General features: G+C 36.0%; 1 protein-coding gene across 19 annotated transcripts in view; it reads left to right on the forward strand.

Moving 5' to 3' along the window:
* The window catches only part of Cdep (Chondrocyte-derived ezrin-like domain containing protein), a 254,904-nt gene that overhangs the window by 189,471 nt on the left and 48,705 nt on the right, over nt 1–16,728 (forward strand). For all 19 annotated transcript variants that reach the window (XR_012411622.1, XR_012411623.1, XM_073975232.1 and 16 more), the window contains 3 exons: nt 9,541–9,647; nt 9,845–9,960; nt 10,021–10,273. Coding sequence is in view for 17 of the 19 variants with exons in the window: in XM_073975232.1 (XP_073831333.1) it covers nt 9,541–9,647; nt 9,845–9,960; nt 10,021–10,273 (476 nt within the window). In the remaining 2 variants the exon portion in view is untranslated. The remainder of the gene's footprint in view (nt 1–9,540; nt 9,648–9,844; nt 9,961–10,020; nt 10,274–16,728) is intronic.

Genomic DNA, 16,728 nt, shown 5'->3' on the forward strand with positions numbered 1-16,728 from the left:
ACATCGCACGCAAGCACGCAACTATAAGCAACGTCGTGTGATTTCTTTCGTTTGAGGCATTTTGTGTTGTTTGACACTATATAAGCACAGTCTTCCGTTGTGTTGGTGTTCATTGCAGACTTGGACCCTGTGGTTTTCTTTAAAAAAAAAATCCTGGAACAACTCTTGTTTAGTAAAAACTCTCCGATTTTTTTGAAATTTCTTCCAGAGGTAGATATTGTTGCGCTGATCATGGGAATGTATTACTTTTTTTGGGGACGGACCCGGTTACCCGGTTATTGGTCTCAAAAGTCCGAGTACAAAACCCGGGTTAGACCCGGCTCTACTGAACCAATGGGTATCATTGGAAAGCTTATGGAAATACCTATCCATACCTGGTCATATGAAAAGGTTATTTCCAGGTATTCAGGTGATATAGCTCAAAAACCAATTTATGGACCCGGGTTTTTCCATAAAACCATCAAAAAGTCAAAAATGGGCCCATTATGGGTGCCCGCTTAATGCATGCCAGATTATAGCTCGCACTTTAACCTTTCCAAAATGGTGCTATATATTGTAATCTGGAGAGATATGGCCCCTAGAATCTTGACAACTTGGTTCTGTAGGGCTCATTTCTTTACATTATAGGTGTCTATGGAAAAATTTAAAAATCTAAATTGAACGAAACTTTCTTTTAAATTATAATTTGTTCTCTAAGTAGACGGCCTTCGGTCGGGGATTTAAGACTTTCTCCTATGGACAGGTGCAAATCTAGGGAAAGGGAACAAAATTTTCTTTTAAATTATAAATGTTTCTCTATGGGCAGGTGCAAATCTCGGAAATCAGCGCAACAATATCTACATCTGGAAAAAAATTAAAAAAAAATAGGAGAGTTTTTACTAAACTAGAGTTAAGCCAAATTCCTGAAATTCTATAATTGTTGGGCGTCATATAAAAAGTAGATGCATTTTAAAGACTGAATTTCATGGTAAGGACAGTTCTGTCCGATCTCTTCCACGTCTTCCTTTAACTTGGGATTAGAGAATGATCTGCAGGATCTTATAATGTCCCAAACAATAATTTTTCGGGGTTTGATGGTTTTCATCAGCAGTCGTTGTACATTCTTCGCCGAACTTCGGTATTTGTGTCGGTATGCCCACATTTCAAATGCTTCCAAATTCTACTTGTCTGTTGATTTTACAGACCATGTTTCAGCTCCGTACAATAGAACAGACGATACATATCATTTGAAAAGGGGGTTTAATGTTGATGTCGTGGCTGTTCAGTACTTTCTTGTAATTTTCAATGTTTATCATTCTCAAATTATACTTAAGACAACAAGAAGGATCTATGGTCTCCTATAGAAATCTATGAAAAGATCCATTGCTCTATGACATTTTATAAGAAAATTCTGTGGTCTTCTCTAAAAAGACTTTGCTGTCATCTATAAGAAACACCTCTGGTATGAAGTCTTAGCCATTTCCAATAAGAAGTTCATGTGAATTTTTCTGAGAAGACCAGGGTTTCGGAGTCGGAGTCGGAGTCTACGAGTCGGAGTCGAGCAATTTTGCTGTAGTCGGAGTCGGAGTCTGAGTCGAAAAAAATAACTCGACTCCGACTCCGGGCAAATTTTTTTCTACGTTATAGAAATATAACATTAAATTCGGAACAAGAACATTTTTTTAAAAATCATTACTTATTTTAAAAGAAAGGTATAAGCAAATATATATATATATATATGGTAATATTCAAAAAAGTTTTACAATCGTTGAAGTTGAGGTTCACCATTCAATAAGTCGCGAACTGTTAATATATTTTATAAAATATGAATACATTTATATATATTGAAGTGTTTTAGCTACGATCTCATAATATGGACCATAACAAATAATTTTCGTGGAAGCTGCGCTGGTGGTAATATAAAAAAATGGGAAAAATGTGTTGAAGTTTACAAGTTTTTTTGTGTTCTTTCTTGATTTCTGGCCAAACCACGGAAAATTCAAACCTATGCTCAAAGAAAGAACTAAAAATACCCCTTAGGCAATATGGTTCTAGTGTATGACTTTTCGATATATACACTGTATCCCCCTAAAATCGATGCTGACATTTTGAAGTTTTGATTTCAGTGTTTTTCGAATTTTTCTTATAATTAGATGGTGCAACTAGATAATAATCGAAACTAGTTTATAGGATTGTAGAACTCGCGATTCCACGTCGTTCGATGTATATCTCATGAGTGTGCTCCGTACAGCTTCCTAGTAATAGAAGTCCAAAGGCGAAAATTTGGTCCGTAAATTTTCTGAAAAAACCTATTTTTTTGCTTTAAAATTTACAACTGTCGTACAGGTACCCCTGAACCCCGCGTGATTTTAGTTTTTTTACGTGCTGGATCTAATGAGCTCTTCCGCGGTCGAATCCATCCACTAAAACGCCGGATATAGATACCTTGAAAGTAGGAAAATCTGCAAAAATATATTTTGACAATTCCGCGAATTGAACCGCGATTTTCTTTGATTATTTTTACATAAATGTAATCCTTTATACGCGATTATTATATTTGTCAAAAAGGTGTGTCACAAATTACAAAGATTCGGGAGTAATATCCCTATTTATCCCAAAATAGAATGTGGTGGCACATCCGCAGTTCTTGACGAATCTGTCTAAAATAATTTATATTGACGTATTTTTAATAGGGGGCCATTGAAATCGGATGCACCTTATCATCATATGCACATCGCGTAATTTTTGCCCACTTGAAGGTTTTTTGAATAGTAAGATGCAACTGATGGCACACTTTGGCCGCTGAATGAAACATGGGAAAATCCATGCATATTGATAGACATGGACTCCCTGCATCCGAAAAGCACATGCATCCCAACTGATTTCAACGCATTCGCGAATTACACGCCTTTTAATTTTTGTGTTTTTTCTTTGGTTGTAATTTCAATATTACTCTCTACTTCTTATTTCTATAGCTTATCACAGAAAGCAAATATACTTTCACGATGACTAATTACTTTTCTCGTAGAAGTTTAAGCAAAATACTTCAGGATTTGGATCGAAATTTAGCGAAATAATAGAATAACTCCCAACATTTATTTTTCAAATTTTTCGTATTTAACCAAAAATATATTTTTGAAATAATTTCCAACAATAAGTTTCCGTTGTTTGTTGTTGCTGTAATATGCAAGTTATAAACGCGATCTTTATAATTTTGGTCTCACATTTTTCTAGGCGTTGTCTAGATTCTGTACGTATTTTTAAATTATTTTTTTAGAGATTTTTTGGACTTTGATTTAGAATAAATAAAATTTATTCCAAGATTTCCTCAATATTTTTTGATTTACCGCGAAAATAAAAATAAATTTAGCAACTATTTTAGCATCTACGGATAGATATCACATTCTGCTAACGATTCATATATAACATGTATATTATTACAACTCAATAGGAATTTTTAAATATTTTTTCTTTACAAGAGAGTAAAACCGCATATAACTTTTGAGTGCAGCATCCAATTTTGTGAACGCGAACAGATTTGAAACCACGATTTTTTTCTTAACCCATGTACCAAAAATGGCTGATGTGCTCGCCAAAAAAGTTTTTAATTTTTTTTCTATGTAATTGTAAAGGAAATTTGAAATTTACCATATGCAAATTATATATTATACTAAGTTAAAGAACAATTCACAGGAACTTTAACTTCTTTCGTCAGATTTCTTACTGGTCTTCTCACAAAAGTCTACTGGTATTCTTAGCTTGTTTTTAATGAGAAATCATCCTTGTCTTCTATTAAAGACATTGTGGTCTCTATGGGAAATCTTACTGAATACCCTGTGACACAAAATGAAAGTTAAGATCTGGGGGAGGACAATTCCTTTTGGGAATGAAATCCCCAATTGAGAACCCCAAAGGACCCCATAGGATTCATTATATACTCAATGAGGGCTTTAGATGTAGACATTCAAATAACGGGATCTGTCCGCCAGGAACAGATATAGTTGATGTGTATCCGAGTTTTCTACACAATTAATTGCATATACGAAATTCAATGAAATACATAATCATAAAGTTTTCATGAGAAAGGATCGGGTAAAAGTGATAAAGGACAATGAAAACATGACAATGTCGATTTCTTGTCCTAGTGGACCGACTCTACATAAAATGTTCCTAGCAACATTTTTGTAGAATATTTTCATGCACGAAATCTCATCGTTTGCTAATTTTTCAGTTCCAAAAAAACATCCATCTGCCTACGTGCTGAGTGGTGTACACAATATATTTCAAATAGTAGTTTTTCTCGAAAAACAATTATGAAAAATTGCTTTTATTGAGCTTTACAACTTGGGGTCTCCTTATAAGGCTAAGCACACTAAAATTTTGGCTTACATCCAGTTTGAAACTTGGTCGTGAATTGCTTATAGTTTTTATTGCATTTAGTCCTTACGATTTGTATTGCCCCATCATTTTTACATATTTTGAAAGCTCAAAGATTTTCTCACGCGGAAGAATTCCGCTCAGAATATACTAGTGCAAAAAATGGAAAACCGACAAAAACTTTCCAACTTTGCTATTTTTCAATGTAATATTCGGCAGAAACAGCAATGCATATGTAAGGAAATTAGCACATTTTATTCATTTTTAGTGGTATAGGAATTCACTCTCGGAGTCGACCCGGAGTCTGAGTCGGAGTCGTGAAAAAAACTCGCCTGGAGTCGGAGTCGGAGTCGAGCCAAAAATACTTCGACTCCGAAACCCTGGAGAAGACTAATTAACACTGTACGTTACGAAAAAAATAACCATATTCTGACACCGCAGCGTGATAGGCGTTTTTCCATGTCACTTCGACTTTCGCGGTTATGGGCCCCCAAAGGCCAGAGGCCTTCATGTCAAAAGGAATTATTTTGTCAGGCTCATATCTTCTAAACCGCAAAGAATTTAGATTTCATCGTGGAAGCAAAGTTGTAGCTCTCGTCTTAAAGAATAATAATTGTAAACACATAAAAACTATTCCTCATCTTCAAGGTCAAGATCGTTAAGGTCAAATTTCCATTATATCAAACCAACAAATATTGAATCAAACCACCAACTACAAAAATGTACCTTAGATCTCAATAAACAATTTTCTAGAACATACGAACTCTGTAGAAATGGTTCTTAAGGTCAAAATAGCAAAACAATTGCTATTTCTATCCCCGTTTTTCGGTTTCTGCTCCATAGAAACTAAACCATTCAAAATTCAAAAAAAAACAATCAACAACAATAATGTTGCAAAGATTTCAGTTAACAACTTTCTGGAACATCTGATCTCTCTGTGAACGGTTCTTAAGGGTCAAAATAGCAAAAAACTTAAGAAAATATTCGATTTTTATACTTTTTCCCCGATTTCGGTCCATAGATACCGAACCGTTCCAAATTCAAGAACACAAACAACTACAAAAATTTACCTAAGATCTCAGTAAACAACTTTCTAGAACATATGAACATTCTAGAAACGGTCCTTCAATCTTAAAATTCACTTGCAATTATATTATGGTCTGGAAACAACAAACTGTTCAAAACTCAAGGGAATTTTAAAGGTTTGTTATTTACGGACCGGAACAGAAAATAATGGGTAAAATTAATGGAATTTTGAACTTGAAGGACCGTTCCTAGAATGTTCATATTTTCTAGAAAGTTTTTTACTGAGATCTTAGGTAAATTTTTGTAGTTGTTTGTGTTCTTGAATTTTGAACGGTTCGGTATCTATGGACCAGATTCTTAGAAAAAAGAATAAAAATCGAATATTTTTTGAAGTTTTTTGCTATTTTGACCTTTAAGAACCGTTCATAGAGAGATCAGATGTTCCAGAAAGTTGTTTACTGAAATCTTTGCAACATTATTGTTGTTGATTGTTTTCTTGAATTTCGAATGGTTTAGTTTCTATGGAGCAGAAACCGAAAAACGAGGATAAAAATCGCAATTGTTTTGCTATTTTGACCTTAAAAGAACCATTTCTACAGAGTCCGTATGTTCTAGAAAGTTTTTTATTTAGATCTAAGGTACATTTTTGTAGTTGGTTGTTTGATTCAATTTTGATCGGTTTGATATCTGTAGACCAAAATTCGAGAAAAAATTATAACGAAAATTAGACCTTAAGGATTTTGATCTTGAAGATGAGGTTGAATGGTTTTTATGTGTTTACAATTATTATTCTTTAAGACGAGAGCTACAACGTTGCTTCCACAAGGAAACCAAAATTCTTAGCGGTTAAGGGATATGAGCCAGACAAAATGGCCCCTTTTGACATCAAGGCCTCAGGTCTTTGGGGGCCCATAACCGCGAAAGTCGAAGTAACAGGGAAAAAACGCCTTATTTTTGGTCTTCTATCCCGCTACGGTGTAAGAATATAGTTGTTTTCCATGACTCAACAAATTAGTGTGTAACCTTCTAAAATAATATCCTCTGGTATTTTATGAGAAGACTGTACCATTTGTGCCATTTGTACAATACTGGGCAAGAAGATCATGAGGTGTTTTATACGAATAGCATATTGTCTTCAATGAAAAGATACTGTGGTCTTCAATGAGAAGATACTGTGGTCTTCAATAAAAAGATACTGTGGTCCTCTCTATGAAGATTATGAAGTCTTCTATAAAACACCCTGTTACCTACTATAAAAAGGCTCAATTGTATTGTAGATGAAGATCACGAGGTCTTCAATAGGAAAACTCTGTATCCTTCTATTAGAAGACACAGTGGTCTTCTAAAATAAAATTATGTGGTCTTCTATCAGAATACCTAGATGTCGTTTATAAGAAGGTCAGAGAGTCTTGTATAAGAAACACATGTTGTCTTCTATGGAAGGACCATTCGCTTTTCTACATCTTGTGGTCTTCTATAAGAAAACATAGGATACTTTTATAAGAAGAGTCGAAAGTCTACTATAAGAAGATCCTCAGTTTTTCTAAATGTGTACACTGTGGTCTTCTATAAGAAGACACAGTGGACTTCTATAAGAAATTATGAGATCTTCTATAAGAACACCCAGTGGTCTTTTATAAGAATGTCAGAGAGTCATTTATAAAAAGATCATGTAGTCTTCTACAAGAAGATCTTGTGATCTTCCATAAGAACACCATGTGGTCATCTATGAGAAGACTCTGTGGCCTTCTATAAGAAGACTTTGTAGTCTTCTGTAGAAAATCCACAGGTCTTTTAAAAGAAGACCTTGTGGTTTTCTATAAGAAGACCTTGCAGTGTTCTATAAGGAGACTTAGTGGCCATCTTAACCGGGAACTAATGAATCTTTGCCACAGTTTGACAGGTAGATCTTCTGGTTTTCTATAAGAAGAAATTGTTGTCTTATTTAGTAAGACCCTCTGGCAAGTGGTCTTCTCAAATAAGACCCTGGGGTCGTCTATGTATACGAAGGTCATGTTGTCTTTTATAAGAAGATCTTGTGATATACTAAAACAAGGCCTTATAGTCTCCTATAAGAAGACCTTGTGATCTACTAAAACCCATATCTTCTTTACTAAGATCACCATGAGGTGTGCATGCTACCTCAACGTAAATTATTGGTCATTAAGCTCGATTCTAACGAGAAATGAATTAAAAATTAATATTAACAAGTAAAAAAGTATCAGTCGGCTTTGCCGACAGAGATATACCCTCAGCTTATGTGAACGGAAACGGACTGATCGAAAGTATTCAGGGTCTTTTCAGAATTTTGTAGCCCTTTTTGGACATTTGAACTTGCCGACAAAAATGTGGATTAGGATTGAAGTTCAAAAGTTTTGCGGAGGAGGTACTTAAAGGTACCTCCATTATGGAAGTGGATCTTAATTTAGGTGTCGATAGATATCGCGCCCATTAGTCATTTCAGTGGGTCATCGTATAACTTTAGGACCAGTATGCCAGGAAGCATGGACTTGTTCACGGGAATAATAATATCGCTGTAAACAGGACCACAACGAATAGCATCGGTATACATTTCCTAAGGATCTTGAAACAGACCCTAAACTGCACTTAGACACAAATATTGAACTTTTGTGGCGAAGGTACCCTAAGAAGAGGTCCGAAATCGGTCATTTTAAAAGTTACACTAAATTTGGACAAACTATTAGGAGATCCAAAGTTTGGACCAAATTGATTGTCCGTTCAAGAGATATCGTGCATACCATTTGAGTGACATTTTTTTAATATTGGGGCCGGTATCAGAAGGTGTGGCCCGATTTGGCTCATCTTCAAAATGAAACTAAGTTTGGATAAAATATGACTAAGGTAAATTTTTCGACCAAATTGGTTGATAAGTTCGAGAGTTATCTTGCTCTCCAGACACTACATATGGTGCCATAGGGGTTTTTACAACTTTCGGGCTGTTTTCTCAAGAAGTATGGACTCGCCCCTGAAAAAAATTACCGTCGTAATTGAGACAGCGAATATAAGTTGCTTCAACAGAAACCAAAGTGATTCGAGAGCAGGTCGTGGGCAGGTTGTGTGGGATGTAACCGAAGGAGTGGACAAATATAGTCCATATTCGAACCTGAATTATATCTGGTAGATATATTTGGATGTGTAAAGTATTTTCTGCTTCCGGTCGCTACGGGAGGCTCAATAAATTGTCGCATAGAGTCCAGAACGTCATAACCCTTGTACAAGGTTGTACCGTTTCCAAAGTTAGAGAACTTTATATGGTCAAACCATTTTTTTCGCTGCTGTTCAACGGCTAACCTTTTGCCGTCAGCTATTAATCTCTAAGATCATTAGTAAGGATTATTTGTTATTTTTAAGTATTCGATCAGCAGGAATATGGAGAGCGAAGCTGTTACCCGAACTTTGGAAGGTTTGAGCAATTCTCTGAAGCGTTGGTTGTTGAATTCTTTTGAAGCCAATTGGCCACCTTTTCCCATAGTTTAAGAAGAGTAAAACGTTCAGGGTGGTCTTTTAATAAAGATGAGATGATCTGACCCAGGGGAAGCTTACAATACAATACCTTTAGCTGTCTACAGATGGCAAATTAAATTCTATATTGCACAAATTTTTATCTAGAGAACTACATTACTAACCTCAGGGCAAGGACACACCTTTCTTTAATTATTGTTGAAATAAGCGTTGGTAGATAGTTCTTGAAGCTTAGAATTCCAAAAAACATACTTTATTACTTTTTTAATTAAATAGATTTAGTTATAAGTAGATTTTATCATAGTAGCCAAGTAGTCGAATTCAGTTTTTTTTAATATAATTTCCCAAAATCATTTCATCTTTAAAATAAATCTTATTTTTAGTTTTTTATTTATTATTTTTTTTTTTTATATAAATCTTTGTCACAAAAATTAACTTTTCTTAATAAACATTAAAAAAACAAATTTTCTATAAGAAATCTAAAAATTCGAAATAAATTCTTTTCAATTCACCAAAAAATTCTTTACTAAGAACAAAACATTTAAGAGAATTATTATTTAAACAACTCTCACGTTAGAAAGAAAAGAAAGCAATTTTGTCAAATTAAGCAAAACAACAAAAAAGAGAAAGCAAAACGTGGTATCAATCCTCTTGTCTTTTCTTTTCTTGCTGCAGGTCACAATCATTCCGGCAAGGGCCATTGAATGCAAGTAGCCGAAGTCAGTCGCATACCTATGTGAATTCCAGCATTTCAGCCAATCCCTTACTCCCAATTGATACCGGTTTGTATTTGTTTTTAAATTATTATTTTTTTTAATAATTCATTTTGTTATTTTGTTATTTTTTTAATGTTTTGATATTTTTTTTTTTTTTTTTGTTTTATTTAATTTTTCTCTTAATTTTTAAAATTAAATTATCAAAAAAATTGGCCACATTCAAATAATTTGTTTATGTTTATTTTTTCCCGTGTGACAAGCAGCAGCCTGGGATTATCGCAATCAATGCACCGACTCGATGACGCCTTCTCTGACGAAGAGGGCAGCGGATACCTTGGATCGCCGACAAGACAATCCTACCGACCGCAAGCATTCTCAAGTAAAAATCCAAAAAAACGTTATGAAGTCCCAATACTAATAATTTTTTGTTGTATTTTAGGTCACAGTAGCCCAGGCGGAGATTTATCAGACGAAGAATTATGCCTCGGAATCGCCAACCTCGGCGGAACAATTACACCACTCGGCAGCGGGTGTGCCGGACCATCAAATGAATGTGAATCGCTCTGCTTCACCACAGGGTCCGCAATCATGGACTTCACCCCAACACAGCAACAACACCACTCAGCATCAAACACACCAACAGCAACGCGGCCACGATCAGGCTCGTGTGCATCAAAGCGATCACAATTTAGGTGAGTCCAACAATGCTAACTTTTCTTATTCAATATTGTTGTTGCATGATATAATTCTTTCAAATATTTTCTTTAAATTCTTCAATTTGATTTGTAGCGTTTTAAAGTTTTAATGTGGATATATTTTCTTATAAGTTCTCCCGATCCTCTTATACTCTTTTGTTTTTAAAAGTTTTTTTTGAAAGCAAACAACTTTAAAAAGATGAACATATACATAGTTCATTTGTCAGCTTGTTGTACCGCTTGAAATTCAAAAATTAGTTTTTAACGATGGACCACTGTTTTCATAAGAAGGCAGACTGTTTTCGTCCTCAGGCCAGCGTTTTGGCAAGTTTGAATATTCTACCACGGCACAGTCCAAACATAAGCATACCACACTGGTGGCACATTAATATATAGAATAGCCTTGGGTGGTCTTGTATCTTAATCCTAATTAGAAGACTTTTAGGAGGCCTTCTATCTATAGAAGACCTTTAGGAGGTGTTCTACCTTTAGTAAGTCTTCAATCCAAAAATACCCTTTAGGTGGTATTTAAGTGGTTGTCTTTCTATAGAATACCCTTAGTAGGTCTTCAATCTATATAAGAGCCTTGGGTGGTCTTCAATCTATAAAAGTACCTTGGGTGGACTTCAATCTATAAAAGAGCCTAAGGTGGTCTTAAATGATCAAAATACCTTTAGGAAGCGTTCTGTCTATGGAAGACCTTTAGTAGGTCTTCAATCTGTAGCAGTCATCAGCCTGTGGAAGATCCTTGGGTGATCTTCAATCTTTAGAAGACCTTTCTATCTATAGAAGAATTTCAGGAAGTTTTCTGTCTATAGTAGACCATTAGGAGGTTTTCTGTCTATGGAAGGCCTGTAGTATGTCTTCTTTCTACAGAAGACCGTTGGCAAGTTTTAAACTTTTAGGAGGTCGTCTGTCTATAGGTCTATCCATAGAAGACCTTATGGAAATCTTCAATCTACAGAAGACTTACAGAACGTCCTTAATCTATAGACGATCTTTATAAGGCCTTCTACCTGTACTACATCTTTCGGAAGTCTTGTGCACGGAGAAAAAATGCAGCAAACAAGTAATATGTTTGGATTCAAACATATTATTTGTTTGCAACAGTTTCTAACATATATATGTTTGGATCCAAACATATGTTATGTTAGATATGTTTGGATCCAAACATATCATTTGTGTGCACCCAAACATATTATTTGTTTGCAGCATTTATTTTTCTGCGTGTGTCAATAAAAGATCTTTAGGAGACTTCTGTCTATAGAAGGCCTATAAAAGGACCTTTGGAGGTATTTTATCTATATAAGAACTTTAAGGGATTTCCTTTTCATTAGGAGGTCTTCTGTCTATAGCAGACCTGTACGAGGTCTAAAAGGTTATCTGTATATAAAGACCTTTTGTGATAGGGAGTCTTCTACATATTGAAACCTGACAATATAACCATAAAAGGTTTCCTTTTCATTAGGAGGTCATCTGTTTATAGCAGACCTGTACGAGGTCTAAAAGATTATCTGTATATAAACCCCTTTTGTGTTAGGGATTATTCTGCATATTGAAACCTGGAGGAAGTCTTCTGACAATATAACGCATTTTGGAGATTTTTTTATTGTTATTGTAGAAGGGGCCTTGGCACCTTTACAAGGTTTTTCACAATCAGAAGACCTTTAGAAAATTTCTGTATAGAAATCCGGTAGGATACTTTTAACTACAACAGTCTTGCGACAAGTCTCCTACATATACGAGAGACCTTTAAGCGGAAGGAAGCGGCTGAAAAACAAACCACTTGAAACTCTTTTCTTCGTCCGGTCGGGTAGGCTCAATATATTGTCGGCTAAAATCAACTTGCGCACCTTTTCGGATCTGTCACATCCACGCGGTTCCATAAAACAGAAGTCCGATCACCCTTTTTATAGCATCCCATGGTACCATAACCCTTCTACATAGCTTACTGCTATCGCTTACAATTTTGTAGCACTTTAAATGGTTTAACCCCTTTTGCGCTTGTGTCCTCCGTCTAGGCTTTAGACGGCAGTTCTCTAACTCTGGTGTCCTCAGGGTTCTTACGGCGAAGCTTGTCACGCTCATTCACATCTAACGCCTTTTCTAGAAAATTAGGTCTTATTTCAGGCATTCGAACAAAAGGAATATGGCGAGCTACTGCTGCTACCAGAACTTCACAGATGCCAAAGATGCCATTCAATCATGGGTGCAAGTGATTTGGCATGTCATCTATTTAGCATCTTCATCGATGAATTTTATATGAGCGCGGACCCCAAAAGATGCTATTCATTTTTGGATCCAAAGCATATCATTTACACCCATGCTTTGACATGTCATTTTCACCAATGCTTTGGCATGTCATTTTCACCAACCCTTTGCAATGACATTATCATTACGACCAGAGTTTCAACAACGTTGGTTGTGGTTTCGAGTCTTCCACAATATCAAGCCTATTTTAGATAATTAATCTTATATATTTAGAAAATTTTTGTAAATAAAAACACAAAATTCATCTCTATAGGATCGATGGAATGGGTTCAAATACTGATGAAAATATCGGATCTTTCACGACATCCTTTGCATGGGTTCAAATGCTGATGAAAAGATCGGATCTTTCACGACTTCCTTTGCATTGGTTCAAATGCTAATGAAAAGATCGGATCTTTCACGACTTCGTTTGAACCAATGCAAAAGATGCCATGAAATCACATCATCGCATGGAACCCATTCCTTCAAATTTTGCTGGGTTTCTTAACCATGGAAAGACCACAGTTCAATGGTCTGACCTAAAGGGAAAAGACTTGGTAACACGCCATTCGTCAGACCCTATATTATAGTTGATATGTCAGAGGAACCATGAAGTTCCCTAGATCCAGACGCTTATCGCTTTACAACCACTGTTGGTCTGATGTGAGGTGAATAACTTGAAATACATTGCCCGTCTTTATATCTCCTGATTCGTAATAAGTCTTACAACGACCTTCATCACTAATCGATTGAGAGAAGGAAAGTGATTCCACTTTGGAAGATCACAGATTTTTAGTAGACCACAAAAAGTCTTCTATTGTTTAGCGGTCTCCCGTGGTCTACAGGCGACCTCTTATTTTCAATGGAAGACCACAAGAGATCCTCTGTTGTCTTTAGAAGACATCAAGAGGTCTTCTGCTATCGAGAGAAGACCTCAAGGACACTCCTGTTGGCAATAGAAGATCTCAAAAAGTCTACGGTTGTCTATAGAATATCTCAACGAGTCTCAATAGGTCTTCGGTTGCCTTTTGAAGACCTCAAGAGATCTTATGTTGTCTATGGAAGACCTCAAAAGATTTTCTGTTGTTTATAGAAGACATAGAAGGGTCTTTCGTTACTTATAGAAACCTCAATATGTTCTCTGTTGTCTACAGACGGCATGAAGTGTTCTTCTGTACAAAAGTTCTTCCGTTGTCCATAGAAGACATCAAGAAGACTACCCTTCAGATGATCTTCAATCTTTCAAAAGGTCTTCTGTTGTCAATAGAAACCTCAAGAGGTCTTCTGTTACCAATAGAAGATCTCAAGAGTCCTGATGTTGTCTATAGAACACCTCAAGAAGGCTTTGATTATCAATAGAAGATCTCAAGATATATTCCGTTGTCTATGAAAGACCTCAGCAGGTACTCTGTTGTCTAGAAAGGTCTTCTATTGTCTGTAGAAGACCTCAAGAGGTCTTCTGTTATCCATAGAAACCTCAAGAGGTATGGTATTTATAGAAAACCTCAAAAGGAATTTTGTCCAGAGAAAGCCTCAAGGAGTCTTTCGTTGCTAATAGAATACCTCAAGAGGTCTTCTTTTGTATATAGAAGACCTGAAGTGGTCTTTAGTTGTCTATAGAATACCTGAGGAGGTCTTCTGTTGCCTATAGAAGGCCTGAAGGGGTCATCTGTTGCCTATTGATGACCAGAACATATTAATAGTTCTTCTGTTTTATATAGAAGAACTAAAGAGGTCTTCTTTTGTCCAAAGAAACTTTAAGAAGTATTTGGTTATCTATAGAAGACTTTATTTATAGAAGGCCTCAAGAGGTCTTCTGTTGTCTATAGAAGACTTTAGAAGGTCTCAAGAGGTACTCCGTTGTGCATAGAATACTTAAGGAAGTTTTCTGTTGTCTATAGAAAACCTGATGTGGTCTTTAATTGTCTATAGAAGACTTTGGAAGGTCTTCTTTTGTCCAAAGAAGGGGTCTTCCGTTGCTAATAGAGTACCACAAGGGCTCTTCTGTAGGCTATAGAAGACTTGAAGTGGTCTTCATTTGTCTATAGAAGGAGCAGGTCTTCTGTTGCCTATAGATGACCTGAAGAAATTAAAGAGGTCTTCTTTTTTTTATAGAATAGTTCAATAGGTTTTCTGCTATCCATAGAAACCTCAAGAGGTCTTCTTTTTTATAGAATAGCTCAATAGGTTTTCTGCTATCCATAGAAACCTTAAGAGGTCTTCTCTATAGACGTATTCAAAAAGTCTCAAGAGGTCTTCCTCATGAAGTTTGCTGTTGTTTATAGAAGGCCTGAGGAGGTTTTCTGTTGCCTATATATGACCTGTAGTGGGATTCTGTAACTCATTTTTGCTGTTATCGATAATTGTCGGTAAAATTAAAATGCTTATAATTTCGATAAATAACGAAATTTTTCGGTAAGTTAACGATGAATAAAAAGTAGTCGCTAGCCTCTACCGACACAAACAGTGATACCAACTTTTATTTATGTTTTTAGTGATAATTTTGCGATTTAATTTTACCGATTTTTGTCGGTAACAGCAAAAATGAGTTACAGAATCCCACAACTGTAGTGCAATTCTCTATCTCATTTTTCGAGTTACCGACAAATGTCGGTAAAATTAAATTGGTTATAATTTCGTTAATTAGCGATTTTTTCGAATAAAAAGTAGTCGTAAAGTTCTACCGATAGCAAGAATGATGTCAACTTTTATTTGAACTTTTCATTCATAATTTTGCGTTTTAATTTTACCGATGTTTGTCGGTAACTTAAAAAATGAGTTAGAGAATCGCACTACAGAAGACATAAAGAGGTCTTCCGTTGTCTATGGAAGATCTAATGAGGTATTCTCTTGCCTTTGAAATATCTCAAGCACTATCAACAGCTCTTCGGTTGCCTTTAGAAGACCTCAAGAGAGCAACAGTTGTTTATAGAAGGCCACAAGATGTCTTCTGTTGTTTACAGCAGACCTCAAAAGATCGTCTATTGTTTATAGAAGAACTCAATAGGCCTTCTGTTGCATAAAGGAGACCTCAAAATGCCTTCAGTTGTATAAAGAAGAGATGAAGTGGTCTTCAGTTTTCGGTACATCACCTCTAGAGTTTTTCCGTTAACTATCAAGACATCAAGAGGCCTTCCGTTCAGCAGGTCTTCTATAAATAGAAGACCTCTTTCAAGTAGTCTTCTACTAGTAAGAGGCCTCTAGTTGGCTTGGAATCATCAAGAGGTCTTCCGTTGCCTATATACGACCTGAAGAGGTTTCTATTGTCTATAGAAGACCTCTAGTAGTATTCTGTTGTTCAAAGAAACCTTAAGATGTCTTCTGTAGACTATAGCAGACCTTAAGAGTTCTTATGCCGTTTTTTTTGCCAAGAGAAGACCTCGTGGGATCATTCATTGGATATAGAATATCTCAAGAGGTTATCCGTTGTGTATAGAATGCTTCAAGCCGTTTTCATCTGTCTATAGAAGACCTGAAGATGGTCCTTGTTTGTCTATAGAAGACCTGAGGAGATCTTCTGTTGTCGATAGGAGGTCTCAAAACCTCAAAAGATCTTCTTTTGTCTTTACTTGGCCTCATTAAGTCTTCTGTTGTCTACGGAAGAATTCAAGAGATCATCAGTTGTCTATAAAAGACCTCAAGTGGTCTTCTGTGGTCTAGAGAAGACCTGAAGGGGTCTTCCGTTGTCCATAGAAGGCCACAAGTAGTGTTCCTTGTATAGAGAACACCTCAAGAGGTCTTCTGTTGTCTAAAAAAGGCCTGAAGAGGTATTTTGTTGTCTACAGACGACCTCAAGAGCTATTCTCTTGTCCCATGAGGTCTTCTATTGTCTAGAGAAGACCAATGTTGTAGGACATCAATGGCCTTACCCGGAGCTAGTTCGTCAGCTAATTCGTTTCCCAGTATGTTACATGTTCTGAAACTCAGAAAAGTATAACGACATTGCCCATATTATGCAGAGCCATTCTGCAATCAGACTTACAGACTGCACAGTTGCAACAAAGTACCTTGCATCAGGTTGGTTAAAAATTTTCATTTACAATTGAGTAAGAGGGAGAACCTTCCCGGAACTCCCTCCTATGTGTGAATTTATGGTCCTATTTTTCAGCATCTCATCAATCCATTCCACTAGGGTGTAGGAATTTCCTCTCCTCTGAAGATCGTTTTGGATTGATTCAAGCTTTACATTATTGAAAGCCGCC

Source organism: Musca autumnalis, unplaced genomic scaffold, assembly GCF_047663935.1.
Source record: "Musca autumnalis isolate F117 unplaced genomic scaffold, ASM4766393v1 scaffold_1, whole genome shotgun sequence".
NCBI lineage: Eukaryota > Metazoa > Arthropoda > Insecta > Diptera > Muscidae > Musca > Musca autumnalis.